Source organism: Semicossyphus pulcher, unplaced genomic scaffold, assembly GCF_022749685.1.
Source record: "Semicossyphus pulcher isolate SPU_LCO1_2020_fin unplaced genomic scaffold, fSemPul1.0.p SCAF_4, whole genome shotgun sequence".
Taxonomy (NCBI): domain Eukaryota; kingdom Metazoa; phylum Chordata; class Actinopteri; order Labriformes; family Labridae; genus Semicossyphus; species Semicossyphus pulcher.
Window position 1 is genome coordinate 28612191 of NW_027211715.1, and position 18932 is coordinate 28631122.

General features: G+C 42.2%; 1 protein-coding gene across 1 annotated transcript in view; it reads left to right on the forward strand.

The window, feature by feature from the left end:
- Positions 1-18932, forward strand: part of LOC138607887 (ephrin type-B receptor 1-like) — a 106150-nt gene that overhangs the window by 56716 nt on the left and 30502 nt on the right. Inside the window, exons 7-9 of the mRNA XM_069680544.1 lie at positions 1966-2228; positions 6863-6938; positions 9445-9569. Of these exons, the coding sequence (XP_069536645.1) occupies positions 1966-2228; positions 6863-6938; positions 9445-9569 (464 nt within the window). The remainder of the gene's footprint in view (positions 1-1965; positions 2229-6862; positions 6939-9444; positions 9570-18932) is intronic.

Genomic DNA, 18932 nt, shown 5'->3' on the forward strand with positions numbered 1-18932 from the left:
CCGTGGGTCTTTGGATGTGTGTCAAGGAGAAGTGAACCCGCTAGGTTTAACCTTGTGAAAACTGTGGGTGTGTGTTTAAGACTCGATATAACGGCGTAAAAAGCAGGGTATCTGCTCAGATCAAAGAGAAGAGCTGACAGAGAAATGAGAGAAGGAGCGAGAGAGAAGCAGACTGACTTACTCACTGAAGAGTGACAGAGAAACAGTGATTCTCTGGCTGCCTGTGAGCTGTTAGGTCACCTTCTGATTGTTAGAGACAGGGCTGGCATCTGCACCATCTGTATCTGTGGACAGCCTAGAAAGCATAGAGACAAATGTTTAGAGTTCAACAAGTTCTGATATTCGAAAAGAACACAGCAGCACAAATGTTAATCTCTGATGACATGTATCTGAAATGCAGAATCTCCAGGCGAGGATCAACACATTGTTGGAGGCGGAAGCGTCTGGGTTTAGTCTGAGTCGTAGTGTCCAGTGGTGTTTGAGTGGGATTTGGTTGAATGCTGGATAACACTCATTGTAGAAAGCAGGAGGCGTAAGGTTCTGGCCGTCTTACAATCCCAGAACCTATTGACTTCCAGCGTACTCCAGCTTTTTAATAAACCCTGAAAACAGATGTCTTTATGTGAGGACAAATAAGGTGGTAAAAGAGGTGAAAATCAGAAGCCACTGTGGCACGGGGAGAGTGGATCATATGCAGGATCAAACAAACCCAGTGAGCATTGTTGTAAAGACGTTCAAAACTGGTTAAAAAGTTTTGTCACCGACTATTTGAAGACGTCGTTGTTTTGCACCTGTTTCTGTCACAAGATTTATCACACATTCAGACACGTATTGACAGCAATTTTCAAGTCACATAGCGGCTAAAATTATGGTACAAGTGTCACAGTCACCAACGGGAAAAATATGAAATACATGTGTGGAGTTGGACTCAATCCCACGATAGCTGCATTAGGGATCAAGCACTCATTACCGTCACGCCACCGACATCTCCTGAAGCACGTCACGCCACCGGAGACTCCTGAGGTAGATATTTTCCGTCAGGTATCAATAAAGTCCAGCGTCCAGGGGTTGTTCTGCCTTCGTAGTCAGAGCTGCACAGCCGTACCTGGCCATGCTCAGTCTTGGGCAATGTTCCAAACTGCTCCCTATACGATGCCTCTGAACCTTCTCGTTAGCATCACACAGCCTATAAAGCGTCAAATTTTTGATTTTTGTATGAAAAATAATATGTGTTGAAATTACGTCTTTGTGTAGACCAGATTTCACCCCTACAATTATCACCCTTTCATAGCTAAAATGTGTTTCTGACACGTTGATGTCGTAACCGTATTTTAACTGTCTCAGATTTCACCCTGTTTTCAACCACATTTCAGCGTTGAAATCCCGGTTGGTGCTCACTGGGAATGGTCATGGTCCAGGTAAAATTACGGTTTCTTTTATATTTATTCAACAACTTTTTCTTACAATCAATCAGTGTTTCATCTGGCATGTCCTGGTAAAAAAACATTCCCCTTCCTGGTGCCTACCCATCCAATCTTACCTGCCCCAAATATACACGTCAACTGATGCAAAACTACAAACTATCAAACTAAAAGCCTAAATACTCAAACACAAATGGTATCAAACCTAATTCTATATGTTCTTAAAAGAAAACACAAAAAATAAATGAATAAATGTTGAATAATACATTTTACAAAACAATGTGAAGAGCTCCAACAGGTTATAAATGTCATCTCTACTCCTACTGCATTCTCGCGTCTCAAGACAAAGTTGTTTCTTCAATTCATTCTGAACTATGTTATTCCCAGTGTGAGACTTCTTGGCCTGCTATTTACTGCTAAGCATGATGAAGTTTGATTGCACCCAGATGTGGAGCAGTGATTGGCTTTAACTTCGCTGATTCTGATTTCAACTGATCGACGTCCGCAGCACAAGACGCTGAACCGTAACTCCTCTGTCTTCTAGGTGTCCCTTCGGCTCCCCGCAACGTGGTCTCAGTCGTCAACCAGACCTCGGTGCTGCTGGAGTGGCACTCACCCCGTGACACCGGGCACCGTGAAGACCTGTCGTATAACGTCTTGTGCCGGAGGTGCCACAGCAGCGAGCGGCGGGCATGTCAGCCGTGTGACGACAGCGTGGCGTTCGTTCCTGGCAAGCGGGGGTTAAAGGACACCAGGGTGGAGATCAGCAAGCTGAGGGCTCACACATCGTACACCTTCGACATCCAGGTTAGTCCACTGAGCAGAGAGAAGTGCTTTTTAGGAGCTTTATTTATCCTAGAGAGAGGTTTGTTTAGCATGCATGCGGTTCAGTGCTTTTAATGGAAAACTCTGATCCCTTAAGGCTTGAAAGTTGTCCCTGAAAAGACTTTTGGTGGACGATGGCAGCTGTACTCAGATTTGAAATTACAACAGTTGCAAAGGCTGCCCAGAATCCAAGCCGGAAAATGTGTAAAAATGTATCAAAGACCTTTCGGAAACGCTTCTGCAGCAAAATCTCCTCCTCTGTTCATCTTCAAAACATACACAGCTACAAACACACGAGTCTTTATCACACCATTGCCTCTGCAAAGCTGTGCATCAGGCTCAGTGTTGGCAGAGTGACCCTGCCATGACTCAGGGTTGTCAATTGTAACTGCGATGAATCGAGAATATTTATAGCCGGCGCCCTGCATGAAGAAGCAATTCTCAAACTTTACAAAGCCACCTTGTAAGCCCACAGGCGGAGAGTATTTGATGCTCAGAAACCGGATTTTCACTGCAGAACTCCTTTAATTACACAATGTGGAAGAAAGTTACTTTGAGATGTAACTTTTGCCAAGTTGTGTGTAAAATATGAAGTTGCTGCTGAGAAAGTGTCTACACTTTGAGCTAAAAACAAAACCGTGATGATAAGTGTTGTTTTAAAATGAAAATAGCTACAAAATATTCACTGTGATGCTCAAGGATGCTGAGGCTACATAGATGCTTGTAACATGGAGGCTTTTATGCACAATTTGCTGTAATATCATCAAACCTCAAGGCCGCCGTGATGCCTGTAAAGCCAGTGGGATGGTGAACCTTTAATCTTCTGCCAACAGCCGCCTCCACCGTCAAGGCTGGGGGTCTAAATCAAGGTCACATGCTTTGTGATTGTTTAGGGAAGGAAGTGTTTAACTCTCATCTAATCTGCTAATTGAAATGTGACAAAGTCTCAGGGCCTGTGTCCACTAACAGCGTTTTTTTGCACAGACAGCACCCATTGTTCAGCGTCCTCAGCGCTCAGCGTCCTCAGCGCAAAAATGCTTTCGACATCAGCTGTTTTTATCGCTCTGCTCTCAGTTTTAAATAACTTTTGGAACACTGCTGCGCTCCTCAATATCACTTCTACCTAACCGACCAATCAAAATCAAGAAGGGGTGGGACCTACGATATCAACATTTTCAACAACAGCGGAAGAGGAGCTAATCCTTTAATTTTTTTGAGGGTACAGTTTCCCGGTCTAGAGCTGCTGCTAATGACACAATTAATTTCCATTGCTTTTATGTTGTCTTTGTAAAATTTAATTGAATGAAAGCAAATAGATTTATGAGAATTCTTGATCACTGCATTTCCCAAATATTAAATTGAAATGATGTTGATTGCTGATCTGTGACTGTGAGTATTCGCCCCTTTGTGTTCTTGTTTGTAAAAAAAATTATCCTATCTGAATCAAACAACCAATCAGGGTTAGCTTTCCACATAACTAGCCAATCACAGCGACTCCTTACAAACTAGCGTCATCCAGCTTTCACGTGACTTGTGTCAGCAGCGTGCACGCAGAGGTTGTGTCAGTCAGCAGCTATGGCATCATACGTTAAACTTCCTGTTTAAAGAGAGCCCTGAATAAAAGGAGGGATCAGATGAGTGGGAGTGTATGGGGCTGAAGAGAAGAGTAGTATTTGAACATTCAGCCAGCAATAAAGTGTACTTTTAGGAATAGGAACAGAATCTCTCCTCTCTCTCTTTGCCTCGGTGCTGCAGACGCGGCACACACCAGTTGCAAAACGTTTTTTCCATTGGAATGTTAATGTTGCTTACTGCCGCTTTGATCATACAAGAGTGATTTAAAACTAACTTAGCGGTCACTACCAAGGAAAGCGAAAGTGGCGCTAAACAACTTTCGGAACCTAGCAACAAGCGCCGTCGAGAAGCGCTCTGAAATTGAGGTTGTGGGCACCAAACAAAAAAACGCTGTTAGTGGACACAGGCCCTTCATTTTTCACTAAGAACTCACCTGTAAGTTACAAACACATTTTTTTACACATTACAGGTTTTACATCATATAATACATCTTTATCTACTCAGTGGCCTGGACCGTTTTAGCTCAGTCTGTTGTGGGATGGACAGATCAATAATGTTGTATAAATGAACGACAGACGCCGACCTGATTAGGAGTGTTAGAGAAGTATTGATTGGGATTTGATGTGTTTACCAAAGCAAGCCACATTGAAAGACAGAGCTGAATATGAATGGTTTATGTATTTTTTTCAGTTAGTTAAATTATCCCCCAAGGAAAACCATTGACAGCTACATTAACAAACTAAAAGTGAGATATCATCTGTTTTCTTTAATTATCTGTTTATCTGTGATTTACTGGTAAAATGTAGGAGGCCTTGTTTTAGATAATTTGGCAACACTGACATTTTTGCTTCCAAAGAAACTCAAATAAATTGAAATCACAAGATAAATAGTGAAATAATAAGGAAACAAACAAAACATTTCAGAATTAGAGCTCGGAGTAAGCCATTAAGCTAGCGTCGCTAATTACCTCCTCTTTGTCTGCTGATTTGTCATGACTGACGACATTGTTCCAACCGTCGAAATGATTAACTGAGCTCATGACAAACAACATGTGACAGCTAATTAGGTGGTCTTTAAAACACACACGAATGCCGTTAATTGTGTCTTTGTGCTGGTGAGATGAGAGAGACGGTGAGACCTCAGAGTTTCAGGCAGACACCAGCTGTGCTACAACACTGAAATGAAGAAACGGTGAAATGTTGCTGATAAATGAATGTTAGATTTCTCCCCCTCAGAAACTGTAACTCTACACAGCAGGTCTGTTAAGCATAGATCTGTCAACATGCTAAAGTATTTCATATTATCTTGCTTGGTTACAGGTTACCTAAAATACTGTTGCTACTATGTTAGCGTAAAGTAGCAACTCCAGCACGATATGGGTATGTTTGCCAAACTCATCAGTTAGTCCTATCCTCATAAAGCCTTTCCTCTTTGAACATTCAAAGTGAAAGACACTGTTTGAAAATTTGAACTACAAAGCATCAAAAGAATATGTACAGGAAGGAGCGCTTCCTGGACTGAAAAAAGTGCAGTGCATTCATAGAAGACAAGACAAACTCCAAGGAACTCTCTCTTTAAACAATTAAAAAGCCTTTATTGTCATGGCATGGTCATGTAGACCTCAATCTGACCTCTGGCTTGCTTTACCCAAGTCAATCAAGGAAACCAACGTTTAAAACTCCAGTTCAAATGGCCACTTGAGGCTGGCTCCAAAAGTGAGTCAATCCCCATAGATGCCCAACAATGCCCAATAACTGTATAAAGATGCACAAGGCCTGTCCATCAGCTGTCATTGTACAAAATTGATGCAAAAATAGCCCCCGTGATAGGCGCTGCCATCTTGCTATGGTGACATCATTTGGAGCCAGAGCTGCGCAGTAAGATCGGCGGCAGCCGGCGCTAACTAAAACACGCACTTAACTTATTGAAAAAAAACCAGCAATGATCCCTCATGTTGGTGTATTTAACAGCAGAACATCTTGTGTTGGTCTGAAGCAGACGTTCACAGATATGGGATCCTCTCACTGTTCCTCCTCTACTCTGCTAATCCTTAACAGATCGGCTGCAGGAGACGGATTTGTCAACAGAGCTGTCAATCATCCTTTTTAAAGCATCAAATAACTAATAACATTTAAACTTAAATCAGAAAAAAATGAACACTTGGACGTAAACCAGCATGATAAGAACTAACTATAATGACAGAAACCATGTTTGAGAAAGCATTACTTTATTTTATAGTTTGACTCATGTCCTATCTGTTAACATGGAGGAGGCGGGCTTTATGACCTATACTGCAGCCAGTCAGCAGGGGGCGCTAGAGAGGGTTTGGCTTCACTTTTAGGGAGCTGTCTTTTTATACAGTCTATGTATCCAACTAACACAGTAATTAACATGTTGAAAGCCTCTCTATAGCTAATTCACTTATTCATGACAACTGTCTGGGGATTATATTATATATAACTCAGCCGTATATATATTATATCATGCCTTTAAGCTATGCATAATTAAGGACATGGCTGCTTTGAGTGACAGGTGACCTCTAGCTGTCTGCTAGGTGTCACATCAGCTCACACAAGTGAGTTAACTGAAGGTCTTAAGCGTCCAACAGGTCATCCGAGTATGTTCACTTCTTACTCCAGAATACCAAGATAGCTTGTTTCTTTTAGCACAGTATTATGTATGTAGCCTTTTAGTGCACATTTAAGAGCCTTTTAGACATGTCTTCTTGTTAACGAGTCAGCTGGAACCAGTTATGAGGTTTCATTAACATTAGCTTAATCAACTAGCATGCTACAGCTTAAGAAAGAGCCATTTCAGCTTGCACTATCACCAGTTATGTGTTAGTAATGAGCAGCCTGTTTTTGTCTAACATCTGTCTGAATCAAGGGCCTGTTTTTTTTCTGTTGAGAATGACTCAGAAGTTTAATTGTAAAATCCACTGTGTCAATATTTCAATCAGTGTGTGTGCTGTGACTGGCCCAGCAACAGCAGCTAATGTCTGTGCGGTGGAAAAGCTGACCGTTACACTTTGCACTCTGCAGGCCGTCAATGGAGTCACCAACAAGAGCCCTTATCCCGCCCAGCAGCTGTCAATCAACATTACGACCAATCAGGCTGGTGAGTGGGACAGCTGCAAAAGCTGTGTGTATGTGTGTGCATGCATCTGTGTGCGCACCCCAGGGCACAGTGGATTATACTGGCTGGGGGGATAAAGGAAATTGAGCTACAGTCTTTTAATTCATAAAACATGTTATAAGCTTGTCATCTCTCTCCCTCTGTCTCCCTTTCTCTCCCCCTTTTTTCCTGCACATCCACAGCTTTCATCCTGTTTTCCTCTTTCCCGCCGCCTCTCCCTCAGTTCTCGCCTTTATCCCCCGTCCCTGCCCTCCTCTGACGGTGTAATTCTTAGAGACTATAAAGTGAGCTCAGTTACTGCTCCATCAATTCTTTATGGAGACAGACACAAGTGATTTTTCCACCGCTGCCCAAATTTGGATTTAAAAGCCGCTTTGCTCTGATGGAAAACACATCATTTACCTCATTTACGGCAGCCTCGGCTCATTGCTAATCGAAACATGATCCATTGTCAGCCTGACGCTCTCTGAGCACATTTGTTACAGCTTCTGGATGGAAAACTCTTTTATCCCCGAAATCTTTAAGGAGTCGACAAAACTGATTTATTCTCAGGTTCCTGCGTGGGACCAAAGGATATGAACGTTACTCGATATATAGGGAACCCAGTGAAATGTCAGTCGTGGCATTATTAAAAAAGACTTTAAGGTTTTCATAAAGTGGCAACCTCCGGTGTTGAAAAATGAAGCCAATATGGAAGTGCAAAAAACTGCAGTTCCTCGAGTGGCCACTCGAGGCTCCAGAAAACAAGAAATAACTTTACAGCAGATGGGGAAATGCCCATTTTTACAGCAGAAATAAACATGTTTACAGCCTGCTACAAAAACGGTTTTGTTATAAATAGCTAATTTAATTGTTCAAGATAACTGCACGGGGGCTGATTTTTTTTTATAACACACCTGCCTGCCTTTAATCATACGAGTGACAGGTAGGAGCTGCTGGCAGACGCAGACACTGAACTTAACTCCACCTGTTTGTGCTGTTGGAGCCTTTTGGGGATTCAAAATGTGTACATAGTGTGAATATTTTTTTTTATTATTATTTTGGTAGTTAATATTGATATTGTCATATTTTTAAATCTTTTTATTGCCACCTACTTTTGACTTTACCTCACTTTGTTTAATAGGCCTGTTTTGTGAGCTGCTGTAACAAGTAAATTTCCCCTTTAGGGGATCAATAAAGCTTTTCTTATTTTATTCAAAAATTGGACAAATAATCCGTCTTGCTAATATTATGTATTGATATATTTTAAGCACTAAGTAGCAGGTATACTGTGCTCGCTATAGCTGCTTGTTAGCCTGTTCAGTGTTCATCAAACATTTATTTAATCGTCAGCCAGTAAATAGGAGTCAGGAGTTGTTGGCTTTTCCCCGGAGAGATTACAGCAGACCGTAGTGATGAGAAGAGGTTATTTTAAGTTTAAATGAACACCTGCAGTCAGTCACCGTCACAAACAGAATCTCCTCCGTGGGAAAGTTAAACTAGCTCATTCACGAGCTAGAAGAAGAAGTCTATTAATCCCCGAGGGGAAATTCAATGTTTTCACTCTGTTATTGTGCATGCACTCATGGAAAGGTGTCAGAGTGAGGGGGCTGCACATAGACATGCGCCCCTTGCAGTTGGGATTCGGTGCCTCGCCCTTCTCCAGCTACCAGCTCCAATTCCATACTTGGTCCGTACCGGGACTTGAACCGGCCACCCTCCGGTTCTGAAGCCAAGTCCCTACAGACTGAGCATCTGTCTACCCCATATAATGGATCAGCCTCAGACACACACTGTTAGCTTTGATAAGTTGCCGTTTTTCAACCCCTCGCTCCTCTCCAGCGCCACCCTCTCTTTCACATTTGGTCACTTCAGACTCCAGTAAGCCAACATGGCGGCGGCCATATTTCGACTTCATTTTCGCAGTCGAGAAACCAGTGGGTGACGTTACGGTGGCTACATCCATTATTTATACAGTCTATGGTTTGACAGCTCGCTCACACTGTTAAATTATGACTACAGAGGAAGCGTTTGGCTGTGAGCATTTACTGAAAATATCCTCCCGCCTCGACTGACACATGCACACGTTCTTATTCTCAGTACAACTTTTATCAATTTGATTCTGCCGCAGCATCAATCTCCATGTCTTGATTCATTCCTCTCTCCACCAAACGCCATCAAATACAGTACAAATGTGATGAAAACCTCCTCATAAAAAGATCCCAGAGGCAAAACAGTGAAATACATTATAGCCAACAGCTTCTGGCTCCTGAAATTATGGGTAAAAATGCATTACGGACATAACTCTTGTTTCGCCATCAGTGACAAGTGCAGTAATTTGTTTTCATGAGCCTGGATGAGGAAACAGTTTTCTCTGTTGGGTGTAAATAATCCGTGGCAATCTGTCATTACATTACACTCTATATTTCCATATTTATAGTGTTTAAGCATGCTAGTGAGTCTTTAACTGCCTAATTGATTGTGTGTACTTGTGTGTGTGTTCAAACAGCTCCCTCAGCAGTTCCCATAATGCACCAAGTGAGCTCAACAAGCCGCAGTTTCTCTCTGTCATGGCCGCCGCCCGAACAGCCCAATGGAATTATCCTCGACTACGAGATACGATACTATGACAAGGTAGAGTGGGATGATAAATGTGCGTGAGTGTGTGTGTGTGTGTGTATGTGTGTTTTCTGGTGTGATGGTCACAGCCAGTAATCCATTAGAGTCGGTGAAACGGGAGAATTGATGTCAGCTTCATCTAACTCATCTATTATCAGGATAGTTGCTTTGAAGCAGCAACAGGCTCGGTGCTTCATGAATACTTCAGCTCTTCAACTTGAATTAAGTGGAAAAAAAACACATGCTGGTGTGTTTTTTTTATCTGTTTACACTCCATCTTCATCGGGTTTGTGGTAAAAGAGTCAGAACAGTTAATTATTTCAACACAGATTGTACGCATTAACCAAGGATGAGTTGGTACAAGAAAAACCATGATGACAAACACAGTACCTTCCAGTTCATTAGGTAAAGACAGTATTATGACCTTAAAGTAATAATCTCAAAGATTTTCATTTAAATAAATGTCTGTTAAGTCACAGTATTGCAGTATTACAGACTGGGTGTCAGTGGTGCCCAGTTAGTGACGCGTTTTCCATCACCCAGCAGTGGTTGGTCTGCCAGAGAGGGTAGGCGGAGCTAAGCGGCTGCTTTTCCGCTCTCTGCAAGTGTTGCGAGTAAACAGTAATCTACTGTGGCTGAACAAACAAAGAAAAGATGGATGACTACAGATACAACTTCAACAAGAAGTGAAAATCCAAAGAAAAAGAAACAAACTCGACGCTCAGATGAAGGCAAACAGTCTAAAAAGGAAAGCGACCGTCAGCCAGGAAAATCAAGAGTTACAACTGGAGCCAACCGTGGACGTCACACTTGTGACACTGTCTGGATATCTGGGAAGTGTGCTCCTGCAATTACCGATCATCACCAGAGGTGCCGCCAAAGAGAACGAAACTGAGATGTTCGAGATTATAACTTTAACTTTCTTACTTAGAGTTAGATAAGAAATGCAAAAGCAATCTCATTTCTGTACATTGAATTTTAAGCATAAAACGGTTGTCGCATACTTGCTGGGACATCCTAGACCTCAAACATGGAGAGAGTTTAAAACCAAACCAGGAAACATCGAGGGTTACCCCTCATAAAACTTGAGTTTCAAAGACTGCCTGTTGCATTCGGGCGACTTTTAAAGAATGGCATTTATTAAGTACACTGCAAAAGCATTTTTAATGTCAGGTTCTTTTAATTTTACTTTTCATTCTCAGAAAATTATACAGAATAATTCAACACTCTGGAGTTCGCTTCTGTAAATGTTTGGCATAAACTCATATTCATCCCTTTATTTCTCTTGTCTCCAATTCTCTCTGTGTCTCTTACTCACTGAGGAGGCAAAGTGTTGTTGAGTGGGTGCAAACTGTAGACCTTTAGAGTGTAAGGGCTTACAGCTCTGGAAACCACTCCAAATGTTCCTTAAATCAGCCCCTCTCTCTACATGTTATGACCACCCCAATCCAGATGTGAACACAATTGAAAACCTCCTGAATGTGATCAAGAGGAAGATGGACGGTAACGATCCATCGAACAAAGACGAGCTGCTCCAAGGGCGGCCTAACGTCACCCAACAGCACTGCGACAGACTGGTGGAGAGCATGCAGAGATGCATAAAAGCTGTGATTAAAAACCAGGTTATTCCACCAAATACTAAAATAGTATTCTGTTGTTTAAACATGAACTTGTTTTCTTTGTATTATTCGAGGTCTGAAAAACTTGTTAACCGGACCTAAATGAGAATATTTGATTTGGAAGTAGGGAGAAATGTTACACACAATAAAACAAAACATAATTTTACTCAAACACAAACCTACAAATAGCAGAACCAGAGAAAAACAAATATTCGTGGCGGTCTCTTAAGTTTTTCCGGAGCTGTAGGCTGCACAGTGCCTATAACAGGTTGACTATAACCAGGAGAGTCCATTAATCACATTTATTCCCAAAAGATAGTCAGCCAGTAACGTATGGTTGTTATATTTTCTACTGTTATTATTTTCTTTCACTTACCTAAGACCTAATCGTTACAAGTTTAGAGGCTATACTGTGTTGATGTTTGCTCCTCAAAGACATGATGATCCATTAAAGCGAGCTGAAGGTAGAAATGTGTGTAAGAATTATAATTCCTGTAATTGATCTACTTTCTCTTTCGCTTGTGTTTGATGTCCATTAAACGGATCATATTTTATACAGTATCGTTCCCTAATGCGCCTGGGTTGATCTTAAAGCCACAATTCATGTGTCGTGGAGCCTGTAGTCACACTGAAAGGGTTTCACAGTGATGGAGGGCCTCCTTTTATTCCAGCATTCATCAGCTGTTGATTGCAGTCGTGCAGCAAAAATAAGCGTCCGTTCGTTTAACAAGTGCCCTCAGTGTGGTTTTATCAAGCTGTAAGACCCCATCACTTCAGCTGAATCGTAAAACAAAGGTTTATTGATTAATTGAATCTAACAAAGCCGTGTGTGATTCTCTCACGAGCAGCTGATGAAGTAATCTGAGTCGGCACGCATTCATAAGCTGTAACACAGAATGTGGGATCTAATTAAGATCTCTGAGCTCTGGACGATCCAATTAAATCAACTGTTTAATTGGTCAAGTAACTTACAGAGGAACTCGTGCAGATATTATTTGACTTGTGCGAGCCGCTGTCTTGAAACACGGCCTCATGAAACATTAAAAAGACAGTTATGGACAGAGATTTAGATACACTTCTGTTGACGTCCTTATTGAACTGTCAAATATTTCAGACGATCATGTTTTATTGCTTTTTTTATATGAATATGTGTTCATATCATCATATGAGGAGTCTTTAAGATTCCCTTAGTGACTTCACGACCAGTTTTTACGGCTTAGATGCAGCTTTTCATCATAGGTTCTTCATGGTGCTGGTTGCAGACACCAATGTCGCTGTATTGTTTCTTGAGCGAGATTGTGTCATAGATTCATCTCCTCAGATCTCTGTTGATGTGGCCCTTAAGGCTTCAAGGCTGCCGACATTGCGGTCAAAGTTTGTACTGCTCAATTTGGATTTCTGGTTTTAGAAAGATGAACTTTCTATCTCTGAAGAAGTCTGAAGAGTATGTCCTCCGAGAAGGAGATAGATTCATCAGCACAGAGAGTAGAACATCTCTGCAAGAAACCATGCCAGGATGTAGAGGTGGTCTTTCTCAACAAGTAATTTTTTTGGCAGAGGAACTGTCGGACAGAGAAGTGCGATTGTGTCCTCAAACTCTTTGGAAGTTTGCTTTATCTTTGCACTCAGGTCCACCGAGGTAAGAATGAAAGATACCTTGAGGATTGAAGCACACAGGTTCCACATTCATCATCCAGACTTCCATCTTCCCAGCTACGTCCTCCGGCTCTTCCTGGAGGACCTCAAGGCAAACCCAAGTCAGATAAAATGTGTAATTCCTCCAGAATGTTCTGGGTCTAACAAAGGATTCCCTACCAGTTAGACTTGCCCTAAAAACCTCCAAAGGAAGGCAAACAGGAAGCGTCCCTATCAGATAGAACCACCTCAACTTGCTCCTTTTCATCAGAAATAGCAGGTTCAAGATTCCTGAGCTCTTGCCTTTATCTTTCCATGCAAGCCCAGCCACCCTACAGAGGCCAAATCATTTTCTTCTTGTATCTGTTATCGTATTCTTCTGATCATTATCGAAAGCCGAGAGTAGGAATGTAGATCAACTGGTAGATCTCTAGCTTCATCGGCTAAGCTCCCTGTCCACCACAATGATCTGCTTCCCAAATTAGTGCTGCCCCTTCCAAAATCCTTGTGTAGCGGCATCAGAGCTGTGGTGCCTCGCCTAGAAAAGAGAAATAGGAACTCCCTCCTTGAACAAAACATTGGAGAAGAGAAGAACTCCCTTGTGAGGGACTGGTGGCAAGGACTTGACCCATCGGGTTCAGTCGGAAAGACAGAGTTATTTGGGGGATTTGCATTCTGGTCGGTTGTGCTGTCAGCCAGGTTGGGTGTGCTAACCCCATAAACTTCCTCATTCAGAGGCTTTGTGATCACTTCTCAGTCTACCTCCAGTCTGTTCTGTGAAGGGAAGAATACTAAAGCACCAATTTGTCTGCTAGTAGATGCTGTTGAAAACAAAGCTCCTTCCAATCTGCACTCTGCGCTCTGTGAGGCAGTCTGACTGAAGCAATCAAGCCTCCAGCTGTCATGTAGTGGACAAGGTCTTTGCCTGTATGAACCAGGAGATTCAGGAACAACAAAACCCTTCACTGACAGAGTCGGATGATGAAACTAACCTGCATAAAGAAAGTCAAACCCGGGGCACCAATGAGAGACTCTGATTCAGGGGTGAATCGTGCATGACCTGATTGCTTTTCTTGTCAAAGACTGACGCTCCAAGAAAAAAAGGAAGAACAGGGCTGCATATCTTGTCTTCTTTGTAATTCAGTCAGTGGGAAGCAATGCAGTCGGAGACTGAAAGTTAAATTAAAAGCATATCTATCACCCAGAGCTAAACATAAGAATATCCTCATTGGTTCTGAAGCTGAGCCAGCAGCTGCAAAAAACAGATAGACTTCCGCTGCAGACAGATTAAAAACAAAGAGCGAAGCACCTACAAGGGATTGTGTGAGATACACCAAAAAGAACAACTTGCCTCCTCATGCACGGCCCACGTTTGATTCCCTGCCATCTTCCAATCCTTTTTACTAAACTGAAGAAGACATTTTTTCTGGGGTACCACTGCGAGTGTCTGAGCTAATTTTATTTAACGCCTACTGCTGGTGAGTCCTGCCTCACTTAAACTCTGTGGTACAAACAGAACTACAAACTCAACACTCTTGTCTACTCGTTTGTCACAGAATACAACATAGTGTGTTGTTATCATCTGACGGTGCTGTGGGGAAAGAAGTGTGTGTGGATTTGATTGGTGTTCCTTTGGTTTCGTGTTTGTTAATTTTTGTATTGTTTGACTCAGAACAGCACTATTCATCATCACTGTTGCTGTTGCTGCTACTTTTGTATGTTGATGCTTTTGAGTCAAAGCATCCAACTTTCGACCTTGTCAAATACGCTGTGACAGCCCTCTTGATTTCCTGTGTGGGCTGTTTTTTTTACCTTTTTTAAGGAGAGAATCAGGAAGTGCACTAACTCAATCAGCAGCACCTGTGTCGGCTGCTCCTCAGCTATGTAAGCTGCTGGATTCAGCCAGTCTCTCCCTCCCTCCCTCCCTGGGCGTATGGTTTGTTGTTAGGTTTGGTTGGTTGCTCTAGTTAATTGTCTTTGTTCACCACACTTCATTTTACACTCATCCAACATGCAACACATTACTGAAGTTACTAATTTACATACTTAACATTGGCATTATTTGATTTATACTTAAAGTTAAAAGTCATGTGTGTTCCTCTCCTCTTTGTTCCCTTGAGCCGGGCTGTAACACATTGCATTACATATGCACTGTATAATCATGGTATCCTACAAAAGCATTATTGTAATCAGATTGTATACACTCCTACCCTTATTACCACACAAATCTTTACATATTATATTCATACAAAATTCTTCCCCATCCTTCTTTTACATTTAGAAACGTTACTTTAATGAACATTCTGGACAGCACAGAAAAATAACTGCTTATGAAATAAAAACTTGGCCTGTGGCCTCGTGCCTACAACCGAATCACAGTCGTGATGATATAACCGTTAAACAGTTAAACTAGCTGCAAATAGTAGTAAAGCGTTATAACAACTGATTGTTTTTTGCTCCACCAACTCAACTAGTTCCTCAACTTAACTGAAACCGGACTGTTGTTGCCGAGCAACACAAACATTCTACTGCACTCTGTAGCTGTGTCCCAGGGAGGTGGTCTGCGGAGGGTGCGCCATTCATAGCCTGCGTAAGACCGCTGAAGCCGAACTGTAATGAGACGGTCTGGTCTACCCTTGTGTCACCAAACGCCAGTAGTGTTGCCTAGCAACAGGTAGCTAGCGGGCTAACTAGCTAGCATAACTAACGTACGTTAACTTATTATTTAAAAGACAATTTGTTTCAAGGGCCCTTTCGCTTTCTTAAACATGTTTAACACCTGCTATTCGATTGAGCTGAAACCAAAAACTTTTACATTTCAAACTGAATTCCTCGGCCGTTTAAAAGTCCGCCATTTCGTTCTTTATATCGCCACTCATGGAATGCCTCTTGTCCAATCAGATTACTTGGTCGGAACTAACTGTTGTATAATAAAGAAAAGATGTTGCAGATTACGGGGACAACACGACAGAACGTAACCCTGCAAGCGTTCAAATATATCTGAAAAGGTTCTGGTAAAAGATATAGTTCCAGAGAAAGACAGAGAATACCAGAAAAGTTGAGATAGTGCTTCTGGGAGAGCAATTATAGTGAGTTTAAGGCAGAGTGAGAAGAAGTGCTCTCGCTGACAGTCTGACAGTCACAGATAATAACCCCTTTCTTTGTCAAAATCAGAGCACAGACTTTTCTGTAAGTCGGCCGCATTTGCTTCTGCTGCTTTACCATTATTAACATGGAGCCAATTAAGACCCAGAATCAAACACTCACAGTTTGTTCTGCTAACATGATAGGGGGGAAATATCGTATCTATCACTGTCGACAAGCCAACCACACGAAGTGACTAATTTTAGCTCGGAGCTTGAAGTGACGGCGTCCTCGGGGAGAAGGTTGATAAGCCTGGAGAAAGAGAGGACAGCTGTACTGTACCTCCATCTCCCCCTCTATCCCTCCCTAACCCCCTCCTCCCCTCATAGCCGCTCTATAGATAATGAGGTTTTAATGTAGTAAATTTCATATGGCACAGGGAGGCTGGATTTTTAGCCATTACTTATCTCTGGCTACCAGACCTTCCCAGATGGGCTGCCCCCTAACCTTTTCACTGTGGACCCCCCTCCCCACTACCTCCACCTCCAAATCCAAACCCCTCCCAGACACAATACCCCCATTCCTGTGGCCATTTCTAAATATAGCTATCCTCTCCGAGCTTTAAACACTGTAAACCCCATAATTGTTCTTGTGTCACATCCTACTTCTAACAATGGGAGTCTGGCAGTCAAATAAATATATTAGACCCCATTGATGATATAATTTAAAGTGTATTTAGGTCGACATTTCACAGGATAAACACTTAATAACATTTTTTCATGCACTTTTATTCATGCACTTCCTCCATCTCTCCAGCCCCAACCCTCTATTTCTTTCCCCTCCTGACTTCTCCTCCTCATCACCATCATCTCCCGCCCACCTCCTTCATCCTCACCACACGAGTCCCACCCCCCGCCTTTCATCCCTCACCTCTCCACACCATATCTGTCCTTCCCTCTGGACCCTTTTCGATTTCTCTTGCAGTAAAACCTTTTTATCTTGGAAAAACTGCGAGAGAAGGAAGCATAGACGGAGGGCGTATAGAAAGATGGAGGTAAAAGGTTGTAGCCTTGGGTTTATCAGATAGACCCGATAACACTGATGGCTAATTCACTGCAGGAGGAGGGCCAACTGCTCCCAGTGGATGTGTCTCTGTTAGACACAGGGAATAAACTGCACTGTCAGTTTGTTATTCTTTAGGAGATGGAGTGAAGAAGGGGTCAAAAGGAGGGAGAAAGAGACATCAAAGATTTAAGGGACTGGAGAGATATTAATAAATATAGTGGTATATAGTGAGGTAGGATAAAATGATTGATTACTGGAGGGTAGATGGGAGGAGAGAGGTGAGTGGGACAGAGGGAGATTTAAGGTGGAAGAGAGGAAGTATGAAGGAGAAAGGGGGCTTTAGAAATCAGACTTGAACACGGGCTAATGAAGGGTTAGCACAGAGAAACATTTTTGCCAACCTTTGAGGTGTCTTGGATTTTAAATAGTTTTGGTTTAATGCTCCGAGGTTTTGAATCATTCTGTCTGTCACCTCTCCAGTCAAATGGGAGTTAATTGAATTCTGTTTGTGCTGCACGAACCATTCAAAAATGACATTTACGAAATGTAATTGCAACGTGCCTTTCCCGAAACAAAGACCCACTCCCTCTAGAGATGGAGACAACTTATTCAGTAGATATCATTTCCAATTAAAACAAGGTGACAGTATTTCAGTGAATGCAGCTGGCTAAGTTTTTTTAAATTGTTATTTGTCGGGGCGCTGGTTCAGCTCAGAGGCTACAGGCCTCACATCACTGACTGCAGGTTCGACTCCCGGTCTGTGATTATTTTTCATCCCCAACTCTCTCCTCCTCATACGTCCTGTCTCTCTTCAGCTGTCCTTTTGTAATAAAAGCAAAAGCCAAAAAATAATCTATAAAAAAAAAAATGTTTTTCCTATTCCTACAGTTAGAGAGTAGAGCAACCTTCAGGGGCGAGGATGGTGGGTGTTGAGCGGACTTGAAGTTGTATGAATGTACTGTATCAATGCAGTTGAAGTGCTCTGATGCCAGCTGAGCTATCTTGCTAACCTGAACCTTTTGTTTATTCAATAAATTCAACTCAGCTTGTTTTATTAGTAATTTCCATGTTCCATGTAAGTTCCATTTTTGCTGATGTAGGAGGGGGCATGATTGTCTCTTAAAAGAAAGAACTATATTTAGAAACACTGTTATTGAAAAATGACACAGACTACATATCAGAACATGGCTACTACTTGCTAAACTACACTTCCTCAATCTAGGACACCTCTAATGTCATGTCTCGTTTAAAATCGTCAGGTTTGAAATGTAGACTGCAGACCTGAAGGTTTTTTAGACGATCCACCGGTATGTTCTTGTCTTATTTCAGATTCTGTACCGCTTTGAGCCATTGCCTGCAGCGATCAATGTCCTTGACTGGAAAACGGTGGCATTTCACTCCAGTGTCTCTCGCTGGGCTGTTCCTCTCAGAGGAAGGGGCGCAATGCACGCTGGGTGTTGTAGGAATGTAGAAACCACGAGCTGTTTGTACAACTTTCTCCACAGCTATGGTGCGAATTTCAAATAATATTGCTTCCATTGATTACAGAGAACACCAGCTTTGACTGACTTTCCAGTGGAGAGGTGCTCCTTTAAGAGCTACTTAACAACAGCAAGGATTCTTGTTCTTACTGACATTCAGTGGTTTAACTTTTCACCTTGCTGCTTTAAGCAAAAAGTGTGCTCCTTGCTTTGTCCGTATACCATGACATCACGTGTGTGCAACAAAGCTTCGTACGTGGTCAGAGCTGCAACAGAGCTTGAACTTGAAGCAGTTGAGATCACTCTAAACTTCACTCTCGACGCCAGTAATGCCTTTAATGTGCTGAGATATATTCAACTTTTTCTTTCACCAACTTCAGTTTAATTAATGTAAAGAAAACATTGAAAAACAACCCCGATCTGCACACCTCCTGTGAAGAGTTTTCAGAGCGACTTTCCTTCAGTAGAAAGAAGTTCCCATAAAATGGGTTCAC